A 24,271-nucleotide genomic window follows, 5' to 3' on the forward strand; every position below is an offset into this window, starting at 1 on the left:
CTGTCTTTATGTTTATGCATGAACTGAATGATTATTCAAGACAGCAGATGAGTTAAATACTTTTATTTTGCTCAGAAATTATTTATTAGTTCTCAAATGCATGTTTCCCTTGTAATACTAAAAAGCTGTGGTGTTAATCAGCACAAATTTGGATTGCATCCTAAACTTACAAGGGTAAAATGAACTTGGATTGCATTTTAAATTTACAGATGCTGAAACAGTGAAGGGTGTGCTCTGCACATGCCATTGCAGAAAGCAGAACAACAATTTTGGTCTAAACAGAGGAGACTTAGTTAGTGCCTCAGGCTTCCAAATGTAGCTTGGTGAAAAAAAATCCTGGATTTAGAATGACACAGATGTTACTGGAGAGAATTTAAGCTAGTGGGCCTTACTCTGTTTCTTCAGTCTTTGTATTGCTTTAATCTCTTCATTGATACTGTTCCTGGTTTAAAGCAACATAAGGTGGAAATCTGATTGTTTTTAATGAGAGAGGTTGAAATATGGGAGAGTCATGCAGTAAGATTGGTTGGTAAGCAGCTAATGAAATTATTTTGATTTAGTAGCTTCAAGAATTAAACACAAACATTGACATTATGTTCTTTCCTGTTTATACTGATGTTTTCAGTTCCCTGGTGGAGCAGTGGAGCAGCCACACAATCCACTAGATGTGGCTGTGAGAGGTAAACAAGACCCATGTTCTGGAAAACAGCTGAAGGGTTTTGGTTTTGTTTTTCTCCTGAAAGCAGGTGAAAACCACAGGGAAGAGGCTTGTTATGAACACTTCAGATCTGTGAGTTTTTTTCCTAGCAGTGCCAGTTTATTTATTGGTATATTTATTTATTTATTGGTATAAAGTTCTATGAGAGATAGAAAATATTTGACTCAGATAGGTTAAAGAATCTGTTTATATTTGATGCACTTATTTTCATTCATCTTAAAAGTAGTAATTGGAAATGCCCTCATAAACCCCAAGACTGGAGCCCTAGAATTAAAAATCATTTGTTATTACCCAGGAATGTAGCTGTGCAGTTTTATTGGCCTTTCTTTACTGTAATCTATGGATCTCATTTAGCTGCATGCAGCCCTGTTCTTCTGAAACATAAAAGGAAGGAAATTTCTCAATAGCCTGAAATCAAATTATCTCTCTGTGTTAATCTACATGTAAAACATCCAAGCCCACTTCTTTAAAGGAAAATAGTTTTACTGATAAGCAGAGCTAGACTGTGTTCTTTGGATATTAGAATTAAGTGGATTTTTTTATTTTTTTTTGTCTGCAGAGTGCTATTTATAGCATCAATTAACTCCTCATGGTTAGGATAAGTCATTTGACACATCTGTTGCTGAGCTTAAATACTCACTGTTCTGTGGGGTCATAGTTGGATTTTTCCTCTCAAAATGTGTAGTGAAAGGACAGTTTTCTACCTAATGGCTCTTAATTTGGATATGCTGCCCAGACACGCTGCCTGATGCCTTCCTGGGGCATTTGGAATGGGTGGAGCTGTTGGGCTGCCTGACTGCAGAGCTGACCTCAGCTTTGTTGCTTGCCATTTTGTTATTTATCTGCTTGATGATAGCACAATAGTGTCTTTTATGAAAAAGTTATTATGAGCTTCTGCAGGATTTTCCAGCCTTGCTGGAATATTTCAGTTACTCTGTTTCACCCTTGACAAACTGGCCTGGCTTTGGGAGCTGCTGCCAGCCCACTGACTCTTGTTTCCTGTGTTTTGTAGAGATTTAATCTCGTAAATCCATGGCTGTTCTCGGCTGTAGTTCCCCACACAGAGCCAGTTTCAGTCACATTCCTAGCAGTAGCCTTCCTCTTAAATGGAAGCCCTTTTGCCAAAACTCTAAACACCTAACAGACAAAAAAAAGTGAGGATTCTTGTATATTGTTAAGGGAAATCTTGTAAGTGTTCTGTGGAAGTAACCTGCATGAGGTTAGAATGGTGTGTTCATGTGTTTGGTTTATTCACAGCCAGATTGGATTGGATATTAATGAAGCCAAGCTTTAAAATACATAGGAAAGAAGGACAGACTGGAGTTATGAACTGTGCTGCTTTTGATCTTTATCTTTTTCTCATTGAGATAGCCCTGTTCTGAGAACAGATGTATTGATTTTGGGGGGCTCTGCTTGCAAGGGAGGCTCCACAGTAAGAAAGTAATTTCTGTTGAAAATGTCTCAGCCTCTGTGGTTAATTGAAGGCCTGATGCTATTTAACAGTCACACAGGCTGTTGGAGGAATTTTCCTTTGCTGCTTGGAAGACATTATTCCAGTGAAATGGTTGTGGTGGGGTTGTCTATTGTCTGTTTCTGCTCAGAGTGATCATGGTCTGTTGATGTGGGTTAGGATCAGCCTGGGGTCAGAGGAACGGGGGACATGGAGCTGCTGCTAAAGGCAGCTGTGGAATACTTGGAAGACTGGATATCTACAACTCAGAAAGGGACCACAAAGTGCAATCCATATTTTAAGCAGAGCTCCTTATTGATTTCGGTGGGGGAGACCTTTGAAAAATCAATGGCACACAGCAGCTTTAGTATGCAAGGACATGTGTTCTGGGGTGTTAAAGTGATCGGCCTATGAACTAATCAAGCTGGGAGCAATCATGTCTGGCAAGTTCCAAGGCAAAAGAAAAGGTGTCAGAGGCTTGAGATGCAGCAAATATACTATTCATATTCCAAGAGAGATTGCAAAGTGTGATCTTGTTCATTCTAGCTTTGACTTTCAAATTGCATTTTATTTCTATAGAAAAAGAAAAACTCTAAAGGGAAATATAAAAGATTTTTGGCAATATGTAAACATGGGCCTGATCATTATAAGGTGTAGTGTTAAACAAATAGAATTGCTGAAATAATCAAAATATGAGGTTTTTTTCCATGAAAAACCATCTCTGCTTTGTTCAGTCTTTTGGTACTTATAAGATTTTTACAAAAACTATTCCACCTAAACACTCGTTAGGAAATGTTTGGGTAGTGTTTGTTTACACAGAGAATTTACAGTGCACAGTGTGAATTTATAGACTATCACATACCCCATTAAACCTTAGTGTGGACACTTAGTAGGTGTGAAGTAATCTGCTGCCATTTTGCTGTGCTGTTTTATGCTTAATTAACACAAACACTGATCTCTGAAGGAAGTGTGGCATAATGAGTGCTATGATGGAGGAGTTGAGTTTATTCAGTGTAGACAAGTCCCCAGGTCCCAGAGAGCAAGACCTCTGTTTCAGAAAGCTGCTCTTCGCTGTTCTGGTCTATAAATAACAAATTTTAGGAAGAAGTTGGTGGTTTTTTTACATTGGGTAAAAGTAACCATAGGCTAAAGCATTTACTTTATAAATTGCCCTTGTAAAAATATTTCTGTTTGAACTTTAGAGCATCAAACTGAATTATTTATGCTATTATATATATAGGCAGTTGTGAGGAAGATGTTCTGTATTTCCATATTTTATTTTCCTTTCCATTTGGAAGAAGAGTATAGCAGTTGAAACTTACCTTACTGGGGAAAGAGAGCTAAGTATAATTAAAGTTATGTAGACACACTGTATCAGCAAGCCCTGAAAACACTCTGTGAAATTTTGGAAGGAAAACTTGAAAAACTCCAGTAGCAAAGTGCTGAAGTTAGGAAAATTTATCAAAGGGAAGCTCTAGAAAGAAGACTGGTGTCATTTAAACATGCAACAATTATTATGAAGAGATTGAGTTGGATATAAGAAAATTCTGTATTTCTTTTGCTGAAAACTGTATGTTTTCTGAGGTACTACAGTATGATTTCAGTGCTTTTAACTAAAAGGTTAATTAAATTACTTCTTTTTGAATGGACTGGGAATCATTTTGGTAAGATTGGAGATGCTGTGGTGCTATTGACCAGAGCCAGTTCTGTAGTGAATTAAGTATTAAAACTATATTGCCTTTACAAGCATATGTTTGGATGCTTTTGTTGATGTTGCTTAATCCAGTTCATAGGATGATATTCTGTAAATTTATTTGCAGGATTTATTTATTTATACAGAATTATTCCTGCTGGATGATCAGATGAAATTTCCTACTAATGTAAAAGCTCAAATATTGCGTGTTAACTTTTTTTTTTTGCAGTAATGGAAATGGTGAACTGCAGCATTCATTGCAATGTCCTTAAGATGCAAAGTTCCTTCTCAAGTTCTGTTACCATTTCCTCTGCCCTCCTTCATTCTCTAGTTTAAACCTTGTTTCACAGACTGCCTCTGTCCAAAGGAACACAAAAACCCTGACCAGCTTTTTTGTTGTTTCTTTTGACACCAGCACAATGTGTCTGTCTGTGCCTACCACAGAACTATATTGAAATAGCTTTCTTTGTGAATTCCTCATTGCTATTCATTGGTGGGGGTTGTCACGTAAGGGTCAAATTAGAACTCGGTCAACCACAGCAGCGAGAGGACCCAGGCTCAAGATAGATTTCAGCTTAAGGTCTGAGAAGCAGTTTATTTGGAATGTGTTACATGTATTTTATATATATATATATATATGTCCAAAGTGTTACTCTTTTATCTCTAGAAACTCAGTTACTCTCTAGTCATTTACTTGAGAATTAGTTTTTCCTTGACTCTGCCTCCTGACTTTCATCTTTGGGCACGTCTATGCACAGTTTCGTTACAGGTATATAAGTTTTGAGCATAGATTTTATTTCTTTTAGTCTAAGAAAAAGTGAGATTTCTGGCATGATGGTTCTGTGCCCTTTGAGGTTGGATCCATGAAAAGAAAGGATCATATTTCTGGTAGTTTGGCTGAAACACAAGAAATTGTGTTTATGCTGGCTTCAGGAAAGCAGACAGTACCTGGTCAAGCAAAAAATCTGCCAGGGCAACATTCCTCTCTGAAAATGTTCTAAAACATTTGAACCTGCAGTGTGAGTTTGTACTGGCTCTGCAATTTGTGCCATGTGGTTGAAGGATTTCTGATGTGGTAGTAGCTTAAGATTGGCAATGCTACCTCACAGAGCCATGTCTTCAAACGTTCTGTTCTGTACATTCTTCAGCAAAAACAGCGACTAAATCGGCAGCTGCTGACCCATAGAAGTTTCAGTGATAAATGTTTTAAGACAAAATAAATCAGGGATTTACCGAGCTACACAGATGACCTGATACCCCACAAGCTTCTTTCGCTTTGGTTTCATACAGGATCAGATAGGTACACATACAGACAGAGAGAAGAAGATATTGTGCTGTGTGCATCTTTTAGAAATTATGTTCCCTCTCTAACAGGAATCTGTGAAACGATACTGAGCCATTTGGGTGTTGTACATATGACAGGGGCCTAAAGTTGTATGCCTAAACAGCCTAAACAGCTCTCATTTCTGAGAGCATTGTGTTAGGCTTCTGTGTTTTAAACTGCCTGGCTGCAATACTCAGCTTTGAAACATTCCATCATCCTCCTTCCAGTCTAGAGTTTTCCCTGATTGAGGACATTAACAGTAAATCTCACAGGACCATGCAAGTATTGATCACTGATAACAAATCAGATTAATCAGGGTGGGTTTTTTTTTCTCTAGGAGTTTCAGGATTGGCTTCTCTGAATATTATTTCTTTTACTACAAGTTAGGAGGAAAACAATGTAATACATAATTTCTACAACACAAGGAGAGGAACCTCAGAGTTGACTATGAAGAGGCTGTAATACCTTGTTAACTAACTCTGTCTCTTTTTCCTCTCTCTTCTAGCTGATTCTTCTTGAGGCTGCTCTCCTGCTTTGTCTGTCCTGTTCTAGTCATAGTGGGTGATGTCCCAGCAGCTCTAACCCTCAGACTTCAGCACCTCACTAGGTGTGTATGGCTCAGTTTTCTCTGCATGCTTTCTGGTGTCGCATGGGGGACAGCAGTCATGTTACGCTACTCATCTTCCGTGGCACTTGAGGCTGAGAATGTCATTAGCATGTGTTATGCTTCAGTTCCATAGATTGTTTAAGCCCAATTTTTGCTTTTATTCTGCTGGTTTTCTTCCCTGGAGAAGCACAAAGCTGCTATTTCCATGCACATTCACAGGCTTTCATGTTTGCTCCTACAGCTACTGAGCAGCTCTGTGAACGAGCTTCTTGATGCTCATCTCTTGCCAGCAGGACAATAGATTTGGACTGGTCTTGGATAGAGCAGTAGTGGGGCAGCTGAGTTCAGCATCCAGACTGCTGGATGAGAGAAATCCCTGAGAGCCTCTTCCTCTGCAGCTTAGAGAAGTCTGTGCTGTGTTCTGTCGCTGGCGAACAGACACCCTGTTCTCCAAACGCAGCTCACTCACAGACCCGATCTCCTTAGGAGTGCACAGGACTTTGAAGTGCAGGGGATTTGAAGTTCTCCATGACTGTTAGGATTTAGGTGCCCAAATCTCACAGAACTTGACCCCTCTTAATCTGAAGGGCTCTTTAAAAACTCTTGACTATCAGCTACGTCCTATAGTAGCAAAATTAGCATGCAGATTTGACTCATGTTTTTTGTGGAGCACCAAGTGACCCTTGGAGTCTTGGCAGTGTTTCCAAGAGTCTCAGACTCGGGTGTGAACTGGGGTATTAGCAATGAGCAGGACCCTTGTTTTGGCCCTTGGCACTGGGGTGATTTCCATCCTTGGTGGGCTCTCAGGTTGTATTGACTTAGAAGGAGCCTTTTGATGCATTAGTTGAACAGTCAGAATAAACACCTCCTCTTTGCTCTAACTCTAGTGCAACACTAATGGATTTAGAGTCACGTAGGCAGGAGAGAGATTTGCTGCTGTCAGCTTAGCCTTTGATACTCTGTAGGCAACTGTTTGCTGTGTTTAGAACTGCAGCCTAAGGAATAATTTTTACCTGGCTGCTCTGGGTCTAATATTTTCATTTATTGATACCCTTTTCAATGCACTTTAATTTATTTACGAATGGTAGCAAATTTCAAGTGGCAGCCTGAGTAACTGACTCATGAGTTGGTACTTTTATTTTTCTCCTCCAGTCTAGACTGCTGATAATGTAAATTGTTGAAACCCTGGGTAAATAATTAGGGGTGCAATCAACAGCAAGCAAGTATTTAGCTGCTAATAAAACATTTGAAATGCAGAAGTCTGTCTTCGTCCAACAATTCTTAAAAGGCAGTTATTGGTCCTACTGCTGTTTCTGCATAGCAATTAGGATTTTTATGGTCACTAATTGTACATCTGAAAATTTATACAGTTTATTTTCTGCCTGTGTTTTTCTTTGCAAAGAGAAAGAAAGCACAATATTTATAGTTATAATGAGGTTAACACTATACTTTCTGCAGGGAGATCTCTCTAAAGATTTGTACCATTTATAGAACCCAAATTTTCTAGGTTTTGTCATGTGTGACATCAAGGGCTTATATCTCATTAAGGATTTTCTGAATGGGATCTTTGTCACATTCTCAAAATGTGACTTGGAAGTTATATACCAGCTCAGTCATCAACTTGATTTTTATTAGTAAAGCTGTAACTGCTTCTGAAGAGGGACTTGATTTTTCTTGCACTGTTGCTAATGCTTTTCCTTAGAAACTTGCATTATATGTTTTACAAGAAACCTGTTTATTTTAGATTTATAAGTTACTGTAGATAACATCTTGTCGTCTTCTTTCTACATCCCTACTGGATTCACTTTTTGAAATGAGTCCACAGACATAGCCAGCCTGTGGGACCCCCAAAAGATGACTTCTGTGTCATATCATTCTTGCATGTGAGAAGGAGCAGTTTTAGTTGCAGACAGTTCCTGAAAGCTGGGCCCGTCAGGGGACACTGAGGAAACCAGAATTCCTGCTCTGCAGCACCTCGAAGGAGCCAGTCTCCATTCATTAATCCCTGACTGATCCAGACTCTCCTTGGGCCTGGAATATCCCCTCATGAGGTGTATTTGGGTCTGTGCATCCAGGCTGTTGATCTGCTCTGGCATGAGGACACTGATGATCAGTAACTCAGGAGTTGTCTTTAGGAATGTATGGTTAGAAATGCCACCCCCACCCTCAGGCGTATTTCTTCCAAAACCTGACTTGTGCCTGGGTCTTTGCAGTCCCACTTCTTTCACACTCCAAGGAGTCTGTGAGCATGCCTGCACTCCTGGGAGTAGTGACTACAAACAGAGCTGTCTCCATCTGTGCAAAAGCAGGGAATCACAAAAGCAGAAACCTGGAACTTGGCCTCACACATGCCAGCTGAGGTCCATAAAGTCTGGCTGTGTTCATGTCTAGCTGTGCCAGGGCTAAATCATGCTGGGATGGAGCAGGTGAGTCTGCTGTGACTTCCCATGAATCATATTATCCTTTTAGAGGGTGATTCTCTTTTGCAGAACCCAGTGTACTCTCTGAAGGTTTTATAGACTTGTAGTAATCTATTGGAAGGTCTCAGAAGTTGGCAGCTTGGTCTATATTAGACTAGTCTGTGACATCTGGAAAACCCTTTGGTGGTTTTTTGTTTTCTTTTAGAATTTCAATAGAAGTTAAACCAATGCATAAATGAGAAAAATCACTTCTGCCTACTGGTCTACAAACATGAAAGGCTCAAGTCATGCTTATAAGTAAACATTATGAGATTAATACATGATAATCCTTACACTGTTCCTAGCATGATTTTATATTACTCCGATGCCTTTCAACAGCAACTCTCTATAAAAGGTTAACAATGAACAGAGCTACTGGCAAGTTATTCCCCATGAAATCAGGGTGTATGTCATTGGATTTCGGTCTGTCATTTCTGCCCCAGTATCTTTCTGGCTCATAGGGTGATTTCAACCATATACGACAAAAGAAGAGAGACCTTGAGCCTACTTAGGAGTTCCCAACAAATTGTGTAAAAACATGCAGCTTAGTCACTACTAATACTCCTCTTGGGAACATAACAGTATTATGACCACATTATTATGACCTACCAAAGAATCTGCACAGGAGAGAGACTTGATAAATGTAACAGTCATGGAAAATGGATCAGTCACAAGTGTGCATCATCTAATGGCACTGAAGGATGAATTGCAAAGCATCAGGAAGCAAGGAACTATCTGTGCTCATGGAAATCCTTGTTGATAGATGGAAAACAAAGAAGCTTCAGCAGCAAATCAAGGCACAATTTCTCAGGACTTAACTCTTAGCACAGAACATGAACAATTCTTGAATTACAGAAGCCTGAGACAGTTCTGCCTCTGGTTGTCTCAGAGGTCTTTAAGTAGTTTAGGAGTAAGGGGGTTACTTCTTTAACAAAGGATTCTGTTGAGCCCATAATTTATGCTTATAGTATATTGCTGATTTCATACTCATAGTAAAACGTTTTAAATGGTTGTTCAGGTCACAGATCTGTGGAATCAGTGGGGAGTTTTAGTGCATGCACCATACAGGCAGCAATAGGGTTTTAAATGGGTTGTTTCACAGCCTTGCTAGAGAACATGACAGAAGTTCTAACCCACCTAGTTGGTTTCTGAGTTCCTTTTTCTGCATTGAAAGACAAGCAGTCCTGTGTGTTTTCCATGGAAGATGTTTGCTTTTTCATTTGCATTATTAGCAAACTGCTGCATGAAGGACTGTTTCATTGACTGAAATCATCAAGCATTTCAACTGCAATTGCACACTCTGCATTTAAAAGTATTTTCCATGTTACAGTGTGCTGCTGCAATTTAAAAATAAAAGCTATTTTCAGCTACTGTCTGTTAAGTTTGGGGGGGGGGGGGGGGGGCGACATGTAAAAAATTAACACAAGTGTTTTCTTCAACCACGAAGTTTCTGTCCTTAAAAACATTAAACTTCTCATGCTGTTAAAGACAAAAATTCCAGGTGTCTGTACTGAGAATGTTCCACATTCCTCCTAAAGCCATATCTTTTTTTTATATATTTTTTTTCAGTACATTATTATTTTGCACAGTGAAATTAGCTCTGCAAGAGGGATGAAAACCCTTGTCAGAGCAGTTTTAGCAAAAAGATCAAAGGAATTAAATACAAATTTTCTCAAAGGTGAGCATATTATTTTTTTTTTAACAGGGAAGTGTTAGATTAATTACTTTTAATTTAGAATCAGATCAATGGATGGAAAGATGGATGCTTTTCAAAGAGCACTGCAGTTTGCTTCTTAGAGTGATCAGTATTTTAGCAAGGTGACTAACGATGTGCATTTTTATCTTTAACCTCTGACCCGTACCCTCCCCACCCTTTACCTTTACCTAACCCTTTCCATTTGCCCCGGTCAGTTAACAGGCAGGAAGCATTTGAAAGCAGTCATGGATGACTATGATATCAGGTCTGCTGCCAGCATTTTAGCATCTGTTAAAGAGCAAGAAGCTCGTTTCGAGCGGCTCACCCGCGCACTTGAGGAAGAGCGGCGCAATGTCTCCTTGCAACTCGAGCGTGCCAATCAGCCTGCAGAGCGAATGAGCATTTGCAACATTGGCAATGGTCAGCCCCTGGCAACCGCCTGGCAGCAGCTCGTACTGCAGGTAACAGCCTGCTCCTTTCACTGTCACTGGAGTCCACCCCTAGCACAGTGTCCCATTCCAGAAAGTCAGTGCATCGTGTGTTGTCAGCATTTCATTATTGCCTTCTGACAGGCCAGAGCTGGGGTGCAGCGTGTGCTCCATCAAGTCAGCTCAGCCTTCAGTGCCTTGGCTTGGGAGTTGCTGTTCCTCTTAGCTCGTGGGATACTTTTAAAAGTATGTGCATACTTGAGTAAAAACCCTAAGGAGGGATCTTCACACCCTCCTCCAATCTATGCACTTGCTGTAAGTGTGGTGATGTGCTGGTGATTGTAAAAGAAGGCTGAATCATAATCTCCATAGCAAACAAAATTTCCATTAGAAATAGCTGGACTTTGAATAGAGGGAGCAGCATGAAAAGCAGGGATTTCCCTCCTGCAAAGCCTTATTGTTTGTGTAGGGAGGACTTCATAATTTGTTTCTCATGTGCAGTGAATTGATAGACTATTTTAATGATGCAAACTGGCTTTGTGGGTAGCTTTAGATTTCCAAATATTGTTTTGCTTGATACACATTCTTTTAACTGTTTAAATGTGCAATGACAAACTACTTACGTCTCTAAATTACTTCAGCTCTCAAACCCCTCTGACACACAAGGTAAGTCATGCAGAAGCAATAGTACCATTTGTGAAGGTCTGTTTCCTGAGAAAACATTGTTCAATTCAGAAGGAAACTGGGCAATGTGGATTCTAAAAGTTGTTTCCCAGTTACACCAGACTGTTTTACAATTATGCTTGCATTGAGCTGTATTGAGGCAGACTTTACCTTATATTATGTTAGCACTGCTTTTCTAGTACCGGCTGCCATGATTTTTTACATGTAGATGCTTGAATTTGGGATTCCATGTGAAAGGAGCAGCCTGCACTGGTTAGGCTGGAAGTCTGACCATGTCTGGTAGGAGCTGTAGGTGGTTATCCTCTGATGTGCAGCTGGGCTGGGAGAGGGGAGATGCGCTTACACATTTTCATAGGAGAAAGACAAGTTCACCTTCACTTTTCTGAATGACTTTGTGCAAAGTGCCTGATTAATAGCTTCAGAATGAAATTCCTTATCCACAAAACTGATGAAGCATGAGTTTTCTGCAGTGTAATGGCTTAAGGTCTAACCACTTCCAAGAAAACTTAATAAAAGAGTTTTAAGTTACTGGGGTCTACGTGACTCTTATGGAGAAACAGCCCCTGTAAGTGTATTATGTGACCCCAGACTGAATCTGCGTATGCTCAGCTCACTGTCACTGGGTGAAGGAGGCTTTAATTCATTGATAATTAGCACTGAGGTTTCTAGAGTACCTTGTATAAGAAATAAAATGCTTAAATAGCTAAATATTCACAATTAAGAATCAATGTAAGGTTAGTTGTGTGAATTTTCATAAAATATACCGATGACCAAATTCCTTCCTGACTTACTAGAATTAATGCGTGTTTAACTGAAGGGATGAAAGCTGTACATTCAGTCTTATGCAGAATCTATAATCCTTTCATCTCTAGTGTTGTATGTTGCATTTCATTGTGCAGAGTACACAAAGCAAAAGGCTCTCTGTGCTCTGCTCTGTGGGGATTGCTCACACCCATAGTGAAATCCACGTCACTGAGGCTGTTTCAGTGAGCATTGGCTGAGTGCTGCAGATCACCCCATTCATTTGTTTGTTATAAGGAGTATTGCAAAGTAATTCAAGTAGCAGCTTTTCCATTTGGAACTTGTGTGGTGATTATACATAATCTAGTTATTCTGAGTAGAATTTGGACAAAAGGAATGAGGGTTAGCTCCATTTTATGAGGATGACAAATAATCTTTAATGAGTTTCACAACCAGGCATCAGTTTTCCATGTTGTCTATTTGTCAGAGTGAAATCTGCCAAAGGGTTTTGTTACAGGAGTGTGTATATTCAGGGCTTTGTAAATAGAGTCTTTCTCAGCACTTTTTTTTAATATACAGTCCCACACTTACTCCCTTCTTAGAATAGAAAATTAAGCCTTTTTTTCCCCCCCTTTTCATTTTAGACAAGCAAAAGTACTATATATGTGGGCAATGTGCCAGAAGTGTAAGAGTTTTCTGAAGTCCTCAAAACACAAAATCAAGGTCTTACAAGAATATTGATTCTAACTAATGAATTCTGGATCTCTTATTTTAATTTTTTTTTTTTAATAGCAGCTTTAAACTCATTCCATAACAATAAGTCCTTGTCCTAGACAGCCCAGTTAGCCACTTGCTGGTGAGTTCTGCCTGTTCAGTGTGAATTTCAAATACTGGAATGGAACACGTGCACTCTGGTGCACTTGCTGACTTTTTCTCTGAGTGTCTATGCCATTGTGTCTTTTGGCCCTTAAAGAGAAATAACAGATCTGCAAATGAGGTCAGGGATGTGCTGTAATTGCCAAAAAGTGTATGCACAGGCTTTTTGAGTTTGCATTAAGTGTGGATATTTTTTTCTAAAAATTACCTTAAAGATGTTTTAATGGGAAAGGTTGATTACTTGAACAATCTAAAAAAATCATTAATGGTTTGTTCAGATATTAGTTAGAAATAGCTGAGATTATTTCTTTCTCAGAGGAGGGGTTTTTGGAAAACACAGTCCTCACAATGAGAGGTCCTAACTGTTGTTGAAATGTCTCCCATTAATATTAGTGAGAGTATTTTATTCAGGTAGTGGCCAAGGCGTTTGTGTTTTCATAGCCCACTGCAGAAGGCAGTGCCTGCCAAACCTCCAGGCTCTGCAGAGGTTTGTACCCATCTCTGTTTCTGCAGGAGGCTGGGAGCAGCTCTTGCCATAAGGACACTCAGCTTTTAACCCACACGGGCCCTGGTGACCGGGACAAAAGTGCTTTTTGTGCTTAATGCATTTGAATGCTGGATAAACATAACTTCTGCTCTGTGCAGCTTCCCCAGGCTTCTACTGTAGCTGCAGTTAGAGTTTGTTGCTGAGTGTGCAGCCAGTGACATGAATTAGGGTGTGTCAACTCGAGAACTTGGGGAAGATACGCAGCTTTATACATGCGTTACTGCAGATTCTGAAGTGGTCAGATAGAGTGTTCATTCAGACTAGGAACCCTCCAGACAAAAGATCATTAGTTACACAGTGAAAACCTTTGCATTAGGCTGGAAAATGTAACATTTAAAGCAACTTTGGTCACAGATCTTTTATCAGGCTAATAAAATCTCCTAAAATTCACTGCAGGTTTTAATGATGCTCTTGACTGTCTGTGGCCTTGAGCAGTGGGACCCACATGGCTGGTCACTGCTGTTGGGTTTTGGAAGTGATACTGGTTGTACTAAAGACAGAAGAGTGGTCTGTTAATGTGTTTTTCTGTTTCCTTCTCTGACTTTTGAGGTAAATAATGTTCATTGGTTATTACAGTATTTCAGGCTGTGAGAGTCCTGGCAGTCTTTGCTTTTTGATCAGTTTACCAGGGCAGGTGCAGTGCAATAAGTCACTGGGGAGCAGCACCCATCGTGTGTCTTCTATGTGGTCAAGTATCTTAGTTGATAATGGTTTTTACAAGCCTGAGAAATCCTACTGCTCTTCATATATGAAGTATTTTGTTTAATCTACCTGGCTTTAATTAAATTCTTTCCAAATCAGCCTTCTGCTGCTCTTCACAGTGGGAACTGAAGTTGTACAGGAAGGAGATTCAGACTTGCTGACATAGAGATGCAGTATTACCACCACAGAACATTACTAATAATAAAGAATATTCTCATATATATTTATATATTAAAATATATGTATATACACTTTTATTAAAACATTAGACATCTGATACTTAATAAACACAAGGCTATATCCCGACTTGGTTTAAACTGGCATGGCTCCATGGGTTTCAGAGAAGCTCTGTCAAATCAGATCATCTAGGGAGCTGAGTAAGGTTTGCATTCAAAGATTGTTTCCCATTACTACATGGTGACAACTTCCATTCCTGTTAATGTTGAATAACCAAAATAAAGAACAGCATTCACTAAACCCCCGTTGCCAGCAAAAGCACTGTAACAGTATTTTGACTTTGGAGATTCTGTAGTGCCCTATAGGGATTTGACAGGGGTTTCTGTCAGAAAAAGTTATTGGTCCCCCTTCTTACAGGTAGGAAAGCTGGGGGAATTGTCAAATCTCACATGGTACAAATTACAGTAAACAGTCGTTTAGATGCTGATGCAGAGTTTTACTTAACAGATATATTGACTCTTATGTGCCTGTAAGAAGTAACATGAGTTGATCTAAGAAGTCTTCACACTAACAAAATCATCCAATAAGGCAACATTTATTACATTTGACTGTTACTGTGATTCTTTTAGGTTCCTGTGCTCAGTTTGTTGAGGTGTTCTTATATAAAAAAATCAACCAAGTTAATAAAGCTAATTTTTTTCTTCACTTTGCAAATGCGATTATAGCTTTTCAAGGAAAATTAGCTCATGGAAAAAAAAGCGACAGAGTATTTTTATAGTTATAATTTGTATCATTTATATATCAGCTTATCTTCCAGACAAATAACACCTGCTTGAAAACAAACATAGTTTACTTTTTAAAAGTTTTAGACAGGTATTTTTAAGCCATAATTAAGTACTAATATTCTTCAGTCTTTATCTTAATCTGAGGTACCGGTGACTTCTGCCAAAAATGACATTTAGTGAATTGGGGGTTATTTTTAAATAAAAGGTGAACTCTAAATCACACCAGAACACATGGTGAGAATTTTTTTAAAAATACAAGAAGATTAGCTCAAATTGCTTTTCTAAGAAAATACCATCAAGTTAACCTTTCTGAGTCAGCCTGGGCAACAATAGTGCTTCTGTCTGTATTTCATTACTTTTATTTAAGATTCTCTGCTCCACACTGATGTAGTGCAGACTGCAAGAATATAGAGACTGTTTCCACTGCTTTGATGGTAAGAAAATGGGTGCATTAATATTGTATATAATAGGTCTTTTAATATTGTATATATGTTTAAACATATCCAGAGAAGCAGCAGAAATGGGTTCTGAGCTTCACTGAATCTTCACCTTGCCTTTTCTCTCTTCTGCGTCTCATACACAATGCAATTCCATCTTTGCGTGTAAAGTTTTATGTAATTAGTTTGAGTTTGTAGTGCCTCTTGGCTTCCTGTGTTATATAACATGTTTGTGCTCATATTAAGGGACTGACAGCATGGAAAATTCCCCTTTTTTTGCCTTACAGGTAAGGTCAGGTACAGACAACAATGGTGTTGGTTCATGACAGCTCCCTGGTGTTACAGTACTGTTTCCTGCTACATTGCCAAATACAAGAAAAAAACTCATTGGTGCTTAACCCGTGGATGCTCTCCTGCTGCCAGTATTAATAGGTAGCAAAATGTTGAAAGAACTTGCACAGATAATCCCTATTCCTTTATAGACCCAGTGGAACCCATAGAAATGCAAGTTCTGCTTGTGGGGTACAACATGGTTTGGTGTTGGTCACCTCACGCCCGACCTGCGGCTGCTGCTGCCCCTGCCCTGCTCCTCTGGCTCTGTAATTTGGCTCGTGGTCCTTTGGCCTGCAGGTTCCTGGGAGTTACAGGGGCACTCACTCTGCCCTCAGCTTCACCCTGCAAGTTCAGTGTCAGTAGAGTTACTGAGCCTCTAGGAGTGACCTGGGTCAAGTTTCACCTTCTGCATATGTGCAACTATTCAAAGGTTCCCAGAGGAAGGAGGAGGGGATTTGGGAATATGATTCCCACGGGAGAATGAGTTCTTAGATCAGAATTCAGTGTGAGCTGAGAGATACTTGCAGTACCTAGGGATCCCAGCAAGATTTGCACCAGGAGCCATTACTCACCTACTCAGATGTGTTCCCATCTGCCCCCATCCCTGGCTTCTCCTGTGTTGGACCTGGTAATAATTGCATCTAGCTTGGAGATTGGAGTTTTGAGCATCTTTTTTATGGATGTTGTCCCATCTCTGTGAAAGCATTAGCTCCTGGTTTAGAGTGAGAGCCAGGACCTTTGGCTGATGGCTGAGCAAGAATGGAAGCTGAAGCAGGAGCTGGTACTCCTTGGGACCAAAGCCCTGCAGCTGACTTGGGGCAGTGCTGCTGCCAGAGCAGGAGCTCTCCTGGAATTACTGCATGTAATATTCTCAGATAGAGACTTCACAAAGTGACAGTGTGGCATGTGGCACCACTAAGGAGCTCCTGCTGTTTGCCTTTCTGCAGGGATGACCCAAATTCCAAAGGAAATACTACAGCCTGCTTCATGTATTGCAGGAGATATTCCATAGCAGAAGCCAAAAAAAAAAATAAAAAAAATAAAAAGGGAGTTTGTGCAACAGGCATCATGGTATATATCATATGAGAGGCTCTGAAAATGGACTCAAGTGGTATTCCAGCAAGAATTTACATTCCCTTGTTCTTCTATTTCTTGAATAGTCTCACTCTTGTGATTATTCTTCAGTCTTCATTTAAGCCCTTAGATGGTAAAAACACAGATACAAGTGAATGGGAATGATAGTATCAATTTCAGCAACAACTAAGAAGCTTTGACCAGCTAAATCAGAAGCTGTGCAGTTCTTTCCAGATGGGATTTATTTGATAAGGAAACTACTTAAACCCCACTTATGAGAGTTATTTGGGGCTCAGAACTGCTGGCACACAGCTGAATCCACTCAAAATCTGATGTGTTATCTGGGAAGTATTCGTATAAACTTTGTCAGTGAGTCTAGTTTAAAACGTAGATTCCAAATGATTCAATAAAAAATAAAAAGGGAACCCTGCAACTGAGAAACAGACCCTCATTCTGGAGGAAGAATGACTTTATTCTTTATATGATTTGGTTTTTTTCAAAACTTAATTACATACTATGGTCTGGCTTTACATGTGCAGGTTGAAAATATACATCCAGCTCCAAACAGCCCACCTTTGCAGAAATGTCATTTTGCTTTCTGTCATCAAAAGTACCTCATACTCAAGTCTCATCTCAGCACTTCATCTGTTGAGTATGTGCTGTGCAACTCTGTGTGAGAACTGCTGAATTCCAAAGTGCCATCTAATGTTTGTCTGCAGGACAGCAACTGCTTTGCACAAAAGATTGTAATAGTGCAAAGCAATAGCCATGTTTGCCCATAGCATCTCAAATATTTTGCTTGATAGTTCCAACTCCTTTTGTTTAGTGTAAATTTTTATTGAATGATGTTTTGGAAGCAACTGAAAAGCAAGGATTTTCTTACTTTGTTTGACAAGACTTGTGAAAGAATGCTTTCTCACAACTGTTAGCCTTTCTGGCCTGGAGCTATGCCAGGTTTTAATTAAAAATATTTAAATTGAATGAAAAATTCACTTTTCCATAGCAATTTTCCATGATTTTACATTGCTTTACTAATAGACCTATGTTTTCCTCTAGGAGACTATACAAGAGAAACACATTAAAATTAAATTCTGATTTCAGTGTGTTCCCATTATACAAACAGGCATCTAGGTTGTTCTTTGCATGGTGTCTCTAAGTGTTACAACATCAGCAAGTATAACAGCAAGTAATTATTAAAAGTCTTAAAACAGGAACATTAAAATGTAAACATTAAAGAGTAGAATCAAGTTTAACAGGATTTTTTTTAAAAACAACTTTCTAGTCCCATTTACCACATTTGCTTCTTGATAATTAACATGAATCATCTTACATTAAAGTTGTGATTTATTTTTTATGTCCTGCTGCTTGTTTGTTTCTCAGTTCAGACAGCAGGACATGATAAATTGTCCTGACTTTTTAAGATTTTTAGTTGTCCTACATTTTAGTTCCCAAGCATACGACTGTATTAGTTTAGTTGGGGTGTTCAGGAAGAAAGATTTTAAACTGTCACAAAATCTTTTTGTATTGTATCTCCCAATTAAATGAAAAGATTTTGTTCCTAATACAGGCCTTGATCCGTAGGGGGGCAGCGAGGCAGAGCTTTATCCCTGCGAGGCGTTGCCCAGGAGCCAGCCAGCCTTTGTGAGCCTCTTCCCTCACACAGCCACGTGTGCCTGCAGAAAGGTTTTGCAGAAACTTTAAAACCACCAAGCAGCCAACCTGGCAATTTCCTCTTCCCCTGAGCCCTTTGGGCTTTGGACCTGCAGGGTTAAACCTGGCTTTTAAACTCAAAAATTTTCTATGCTTCCCTTTCAGGTGTCTGCAGTGTCTGTAAGCCCTTGTGAACTAATGCTGAAAGAGCCCAAAATGGATGTTGGGTTAGATGACATTGATAAATTACTGAGTCTTTTGCTAGTTTAGGCCATCTTGTTAATGGTTCAAATTATGTTCCTGCTTGCTTTGTCACAAATGTGGAGTGATTCACTGAAGTCATCAGTGTGACTGAGAACAGAATGTCCAAAGATGGCCATGGGCAGCCTGAGGCTGTGTGCCAACTATAATTAAAGCCTTTGATTTAAATAAATGTCACGGTTTACTCCTTATTTAGATTTTATAAAAAAACCAAACAAAACAAACAAATACCAACCAAACAAAAAACAAGCAAAACCCCAACAACTGCTTCTTTTTTAAGCTACTGAATTACTAGCTGGAGAGAATAGTTTTTTATCCATTGTTGTGGTGACAGGGAAATGCTGTAGAATACCATCAGAGTTCATTTTTAAGGACTTAATCTAAAATGCTATCACAGTGGCATTTTTAGAATACTGTAGTTAAAGATTGAAAAGAACTATAGTGTTTGTGTTTCTAACCCATCTCGATTAGCTCTTCTTCCTTTTTGCAGTCTTATTTTCATATGTAACTATTTAAAATACAAGAAACCTGCTCTGGAATAAATTTCCGACTTAGAGACCTTAATTCTCTCTTCAGAAGGGACTGCAAAACAGCTTCAGGTTTTGGTTTGAAGAGGACAGTAATTACCATGAAAATAGGTAGATTGTGCAAACAGTTATCAGTCTGGTACATCATGGCAAACCACATTTTTATCTTCTGGATGAGAGAATGACGAGTTAAGCCGGTACCTTCTGAGCAAGTTCATAATATGCAGCATGAAATACAGCACAAATCATCTGGAAAATCCACAAACCAAAACAAAATCGAAAACATGAAAATACTGGGTCTTTCTTTCCTGCATTTGAGTCTTTGTTTTCCTTTCCAATAATTACAGCATAAAATTATGGTCACAGAACCAACCTTGATCTGTTTTACTTTCTGTTGACATTCTGTTATTGTAATTAATTTTCATTTTTTTTCCATAAACTGGAGTAGGTTTTTTATCTCTTTAAAATTTAGTTGATCTTTACCTAAATGGAGCTGCTGGGAGGAAACATAGGTCATTCATTCAACTGCGACCTATATGCAGTGACATGTACCTTCCTCTGTCCTTTGTTTCTAATGTAAGCAGTGCTGTCACCAGACTGTCCTTGTTCTCATCCTGTCATATGACAACTTAGATGAAATGGAGTTGACTGATATTAGATGTAGCAAGATGGAAGCTGTGTTGGTATACAAATTAAAATTTACTGAAATGCCTAATGGTCTCAACCTATAGGAAGTGCCTGCTTTGACTGTATTGTTCTTCAGCCTCATGATCCTTTAGACCTCTTTTTAATACTGGCTTCTTAAATAGACACCTAAAGTTATTCTCCATTTATATACAACAGCTCCCTATTGAGGCAACCTGGCTTTGTCTCCATTTCCAACCTTGCAGTATGAGAGCAAGAAGATTGTCAAAACTGTGTTCATGGCAATGCTAGAAATACCTGGCTGGATGTGTCCTACTACAGTCACACAACCATTTTGGAGCAAGTACAGATGCTCTTGTAACTTTTGAAATACATTTAAAAATTACAATAATGTTAACAGGAAAAGATTTCAAAACAGATCTCAGAGATAGAATGTTCTGTTTCCGTTTGTCTGGATTAAAAGCACTACTGTAGGGCACTCTGACACATCTCACTGTGCTGTGCTTTAGTTCTCCCACTTACCTTGTTCATTTGCTGCATGAAATTCACAGAAGGACAATAAAATACCCTTGGCATGGAAGCCCCTGTATGAACACAGGCTCTCTAATTCGGAGAATTGCCAAGGGTGATGGTGGTGCTTTTTCTTACATGGTTAGCTGGGATTCTTGACTCATCTTGTGCCTTCTTGCTCTGTTGAGTTTATGGAAGTTGCATATCACTGAAGCCATATGTTATGATCCCAGGCAGTGCTGTAAACCATTTCCTTTTTACGGCCTCTGAGAGCAGATCAATCTATAGAACAGCACTAGTGATGGGAAATTTTTTAAGGATAATGGGAGAAAATAAGAGAAGCTTGGTTGAGATACTATCCTATTCCATCTTCCAAAGAATTAAATCCCTTCTTACTTATAAATTTTTAATTTCTCAGCAAGAAGAAAGAAGGTTTTCACCCTGCTTTTGCAGCTGGGAAAAAAAAAAGAAAAAAAAAAGAAGTGACAGATTAAGGATTTAAAGCTCATTAAAAAAAAAGAGGGGAAGGTAGTGATGTAGTCAGCAGTCTGATACTAATGGATAGAGTGTTTGTTGCCAGAACTTGGAAGTTCAGTATAACCTTAGGGATCTAATCCATAACTCTTTTTAGGTAATTAGTTCTTTGACTTCACATAGCCAAATCTCAGCATTCAGAATTATATGAGCTGATAAAATAATTGCAAGAGGCTAAGGGGACTTGAGATGTAATTTCCCTTAAAAAAAAACTTCTAGCTTTGAATCAAAATATTTTCAAAATTCACTTTACAACCAGCAGGCCTACAAACATATATTTCATATTTTAGAAGAAAAGTATGTTTTTAAATAATAACCTGACTCCAGCAGGTGGGACTTCAAAATTCTGCAGTGCTAATCTTGAATGGCTTGCACAAATACCTGTGGGTTTATAACATGAGAGACTTCTTATGTGAGTAAGAATTGGCAAGTCTGTCTAGGAAGGTTTTCAGTTGCATGCAAGACTAGCTCCTTCAGTGCCCTATGGATGTAGGCTTTACACTGATTTTTTCTTTGACAGTGTATAAAGGTCTGGCATGTAGCCAGGTGCATGGTTAAATTGAGTGGTGCTGTTCTGTGCCAGCATGGCCTCAACAAAAGTGGAGCTATTTTAGTTTGTTAACTGAAGAAAAGTTGGACAAGGAGAAGGGGTGGGAGAGCACTGTACAAAAGTACAGGAGACTCATACAGACCTCATTCCTTTTGCTTTGGCCTTTACGTATTTATTAATGGCCACTGCAGTTGCCTCTAAATTATTCCCCTGTAGATAGAATACATCTTTTCCCTCCAGTGAAGCAAATCACTTCAGCTAAACCTTGTGCAACATCTACCATTGCCCTTGTCACACTTAACAGCATTTATTTCTAAACAAGCTAGGATGAGATGGGTAATGTAGTTCTGCACTGTTCTCTGCCCCTAAAGCCTTAGCTCTAATTTACATCTGGAATGCTGACATTGACAGTAGTAGGAAGGCTGAAATTAGGATTAAATAGGTCTGAAACATTTCTTCCACTCTTAAATGTCTGTATAGGAGATGCCACTTTTTTATGTTCCTCTGCTAAGATTGATACAAATAAACTGATAGTTTTGGTGACACTGGAAGGATGTTTTAAAATTTTCAGGGAACCTGAAGCTGGGATGAAAAGAGCCTTTTGTACAAAGGCATCTATTCTGATAATTAACGATGATTCAATTGTACCTTTCTTCCTGGTGTATAGTTTGCCTCCCTGGCTCTGACTATGCCTGTTTTCCAGGGATAGTCTCTAATTTGATGCCAGTATCTTTCAGTCCCTAATTACCATTGTTCAGCCACCAGCTGTTACAGTGTCAGATTTACTTATTGCTTTGGTTTGCTGCAGGAAACTTGTAGGAAGAGGGAGAACCACCATTGCCCCATGGCTGGTGTCTGGAAGCAGTGCTGGACTTTCAGCTCTGGAGGCCACAGTCCTTCCCAGATCTGGCCAGCAGCTTCCGTGGAAGGGCAAGGCTCTGGTTCAGCAGTGGCTGAGCATCTCCTCTTGCCCTATTGTGGCTCCAGGGGGAAAACCGCTTCAGGTTTAGTTAAAGGTGGTTTACACCTACCAACCTACATCTCTTTCAAGACTTGATGTCTTAAAATATTTAATACCTCACTTCCTGCAATTTTGCGGAAAAGGTAGAAAGAAGGATCAAATCCTACAATAAGAAGTATGGGAAGCCTCTCCTTCTTCCTAGATACTTCATAGAGGTTCACACCCTTGCTGAAAAATGAATGTTAAAAACTAGGTACTTCCACTTTACTGGAAATAGATGGATGTGAGAACCGTGTTGAACCATGCTGTGAAGTCAGAGGTTTTGTTGCGGAATGTGGTGGATGTAAGGCGTAGCACACCTGGCATTCATTTTGGTAATGAGTAATTTATCCAGGCAGTCTTCTAATGAATGTGGGACAGGTTTGTGGGCAGGTGAATGGCTTTAAAAAATGAGGCCAGTTGTACTTTTTAGCTCTAAGCCTCACCGCACCTGTGTAAGATGCAAAAGGGAGGAGACGGTGATGGAAGATCGTCGTTGTCTGGTGTTGGTGCATTAGGGATGCCATTAATCTCGAAGTGAAGTGCAAAAACTAAGCAAGCGAGGTTTCCTTTCTTGTGCTTTCTTGCAGAAAGCCCTCTAATTCCGGAGGCAGCTGCGCTCTCCGGGCAGGCGCTGTGGGAAGGGCTCTGTGCCGCCGGTGCCGGCAGGTTACCGCTCTGAGAGACGCTGGGAACAGGCGGTTTCCCTCTTTGTCTCTGTAATCCATCAGGAGAGATCCGGGGGGGGGGCGGGCCGGGAAGCGGGGGAACCCCCGAGGCTCCGGGCGCGCAGCCGCCAGCGGCCGGAGGGACCGCGCGGCGGCGCCGGGCACGGCCGAGGCTGCTCCGGCACGGCCGAGGCTGCTCCCGCAGCTCTCCCCGCTCCCCGGCCCTGCCCCGCTCCCCGGCGCGCCGGGCGTGGCCCGCTCCGGCTGCGGCTGCCCGTCAGTGCCACCCCCCGCACGGAGCCTCCCGGCGCCGGGGCAGCGGCTGCACAGCCATGTGAGAGGGACGCGGACGCGTTCCCTGCCCGAGCCGCGGCGGTGCCGGTCCTCCCGGCGGAGCGGGGCTTTTCCCTGGATGGGCTCAGTCCGTAGGGAGCCTGCGGAGGGGCTCTGGGGCGCCGAGGGTGCCGGGTCGGGTACAAAAGGAGCCGGGGGAGGAGGCTCCGGAGGCTGTCAGAGCAGCCGGCTGGATCCGCGGAGGGACTGTGGGAAGCCGGAGGTGTTGTGTGCTGGGGACAGCGGGACCGGCACCTCGCATAAATGCCTGCGGAACTCAAACAGGTTAGTACCAAACTTGCGTCCTTCCCCTCGGGCTCTCTGGGCTCCGCGGCCGCGTGTGCGGGGGTTCTGGTGGCGTGGAGAAAGCTGTCAGTGCTGGAAAGGGTTGTTTACTCGTGTTTTCATTTTCAGCTGAGAACTAAGAGCAAAAGCTGAGCTGCTCTTTCTAGCAGAGCATTCGAGAGAGAATCTGCTTTTGTCTCTGTTGTGTTAACTGGTGAAACACCCAAAAAAGCAAGCCATTGTGTTCTTTGACCTTCTCGTCCTGCTCAATAAATCTAGGGAGCTCTTTGACATGAGCAGCTAGAAATAGTGCTTTTAAAAGAGAAAGCTTTGCTATTGTGCTTTTGTTCAATGTTTGCTTTTCCCATACTGTGTTCCCTGGCTTTCTCTTTGATTTTCTTGCTGGACATACCAGAGAAATAGCGGTGGTTTTTCGCTCTAAGTGTTATCTTAAGCATAAAGTTCTGCCTGGCTGTCATCTTAGTAATTATAATGGACTTACAACTCGGTGCAAAATTATTTCAAATATTTTTCTTTACTTTCAAGTGTTTTTGGGTATTTCAGGGGAAAGCTATTG

The 24,271-nt window shown here is 40.4% G+C and overlaps 1 protein-coding gene across 12 annotated transcripts in view; it reads left to right on the forward strand.

Moving 5' to 3' along the window:
- The window catches only part of ARVCF (ARVCF delta catenin family member), a 248,060-nt gene that overhangs the window by 85,697 nt on the left and 138,092 nt on the right, over window positions 1-24,271 (forward strand). For 7 of the 12 annotated variants that reach the window (XM_015643618.3, XM_015643626.3, XM_015643623.3 and 4 more), the window contains 2 exons: window positions 5,691-5,792; window positions 10,163-10,408. The exons of 1 other annotated variant lie outside the window; for it this stretch is intronic. In XM_015643618.3, the coding sequence (XP_015499104.1) occupies window positions 10,193-10,408 (216 nt within the window). In that variant the 5' untranslated portion in view covers window positions 5,691-5,792; window positions 10,163-10,192. Of the gene's footprint in view, window positions 1-5,690; window positions 5,793-10,162; window positions 10,409-23,342; window positions 23,695-24,271 lie in introns of those variants that run through there. 4 more of the 12 variants (XM_015643621.3, XM_015643630.3, XM_015643627.3 and 1 more) reach the window with 4 other exon arrangements.

Source organism: Parus major, chromosome 15 (assembly GCF_001522545.3).
Source record: "Parus major isolate Abel chromosome 15, Parus_major1.1, whole genome shotgun sequence".
Classification (NCBI taxonomy): domain Eukaryota; kingdom Metazoa; phylum Chordata; class Aves; order Passeriformes; family Paridae; genus Parus; species Parus major.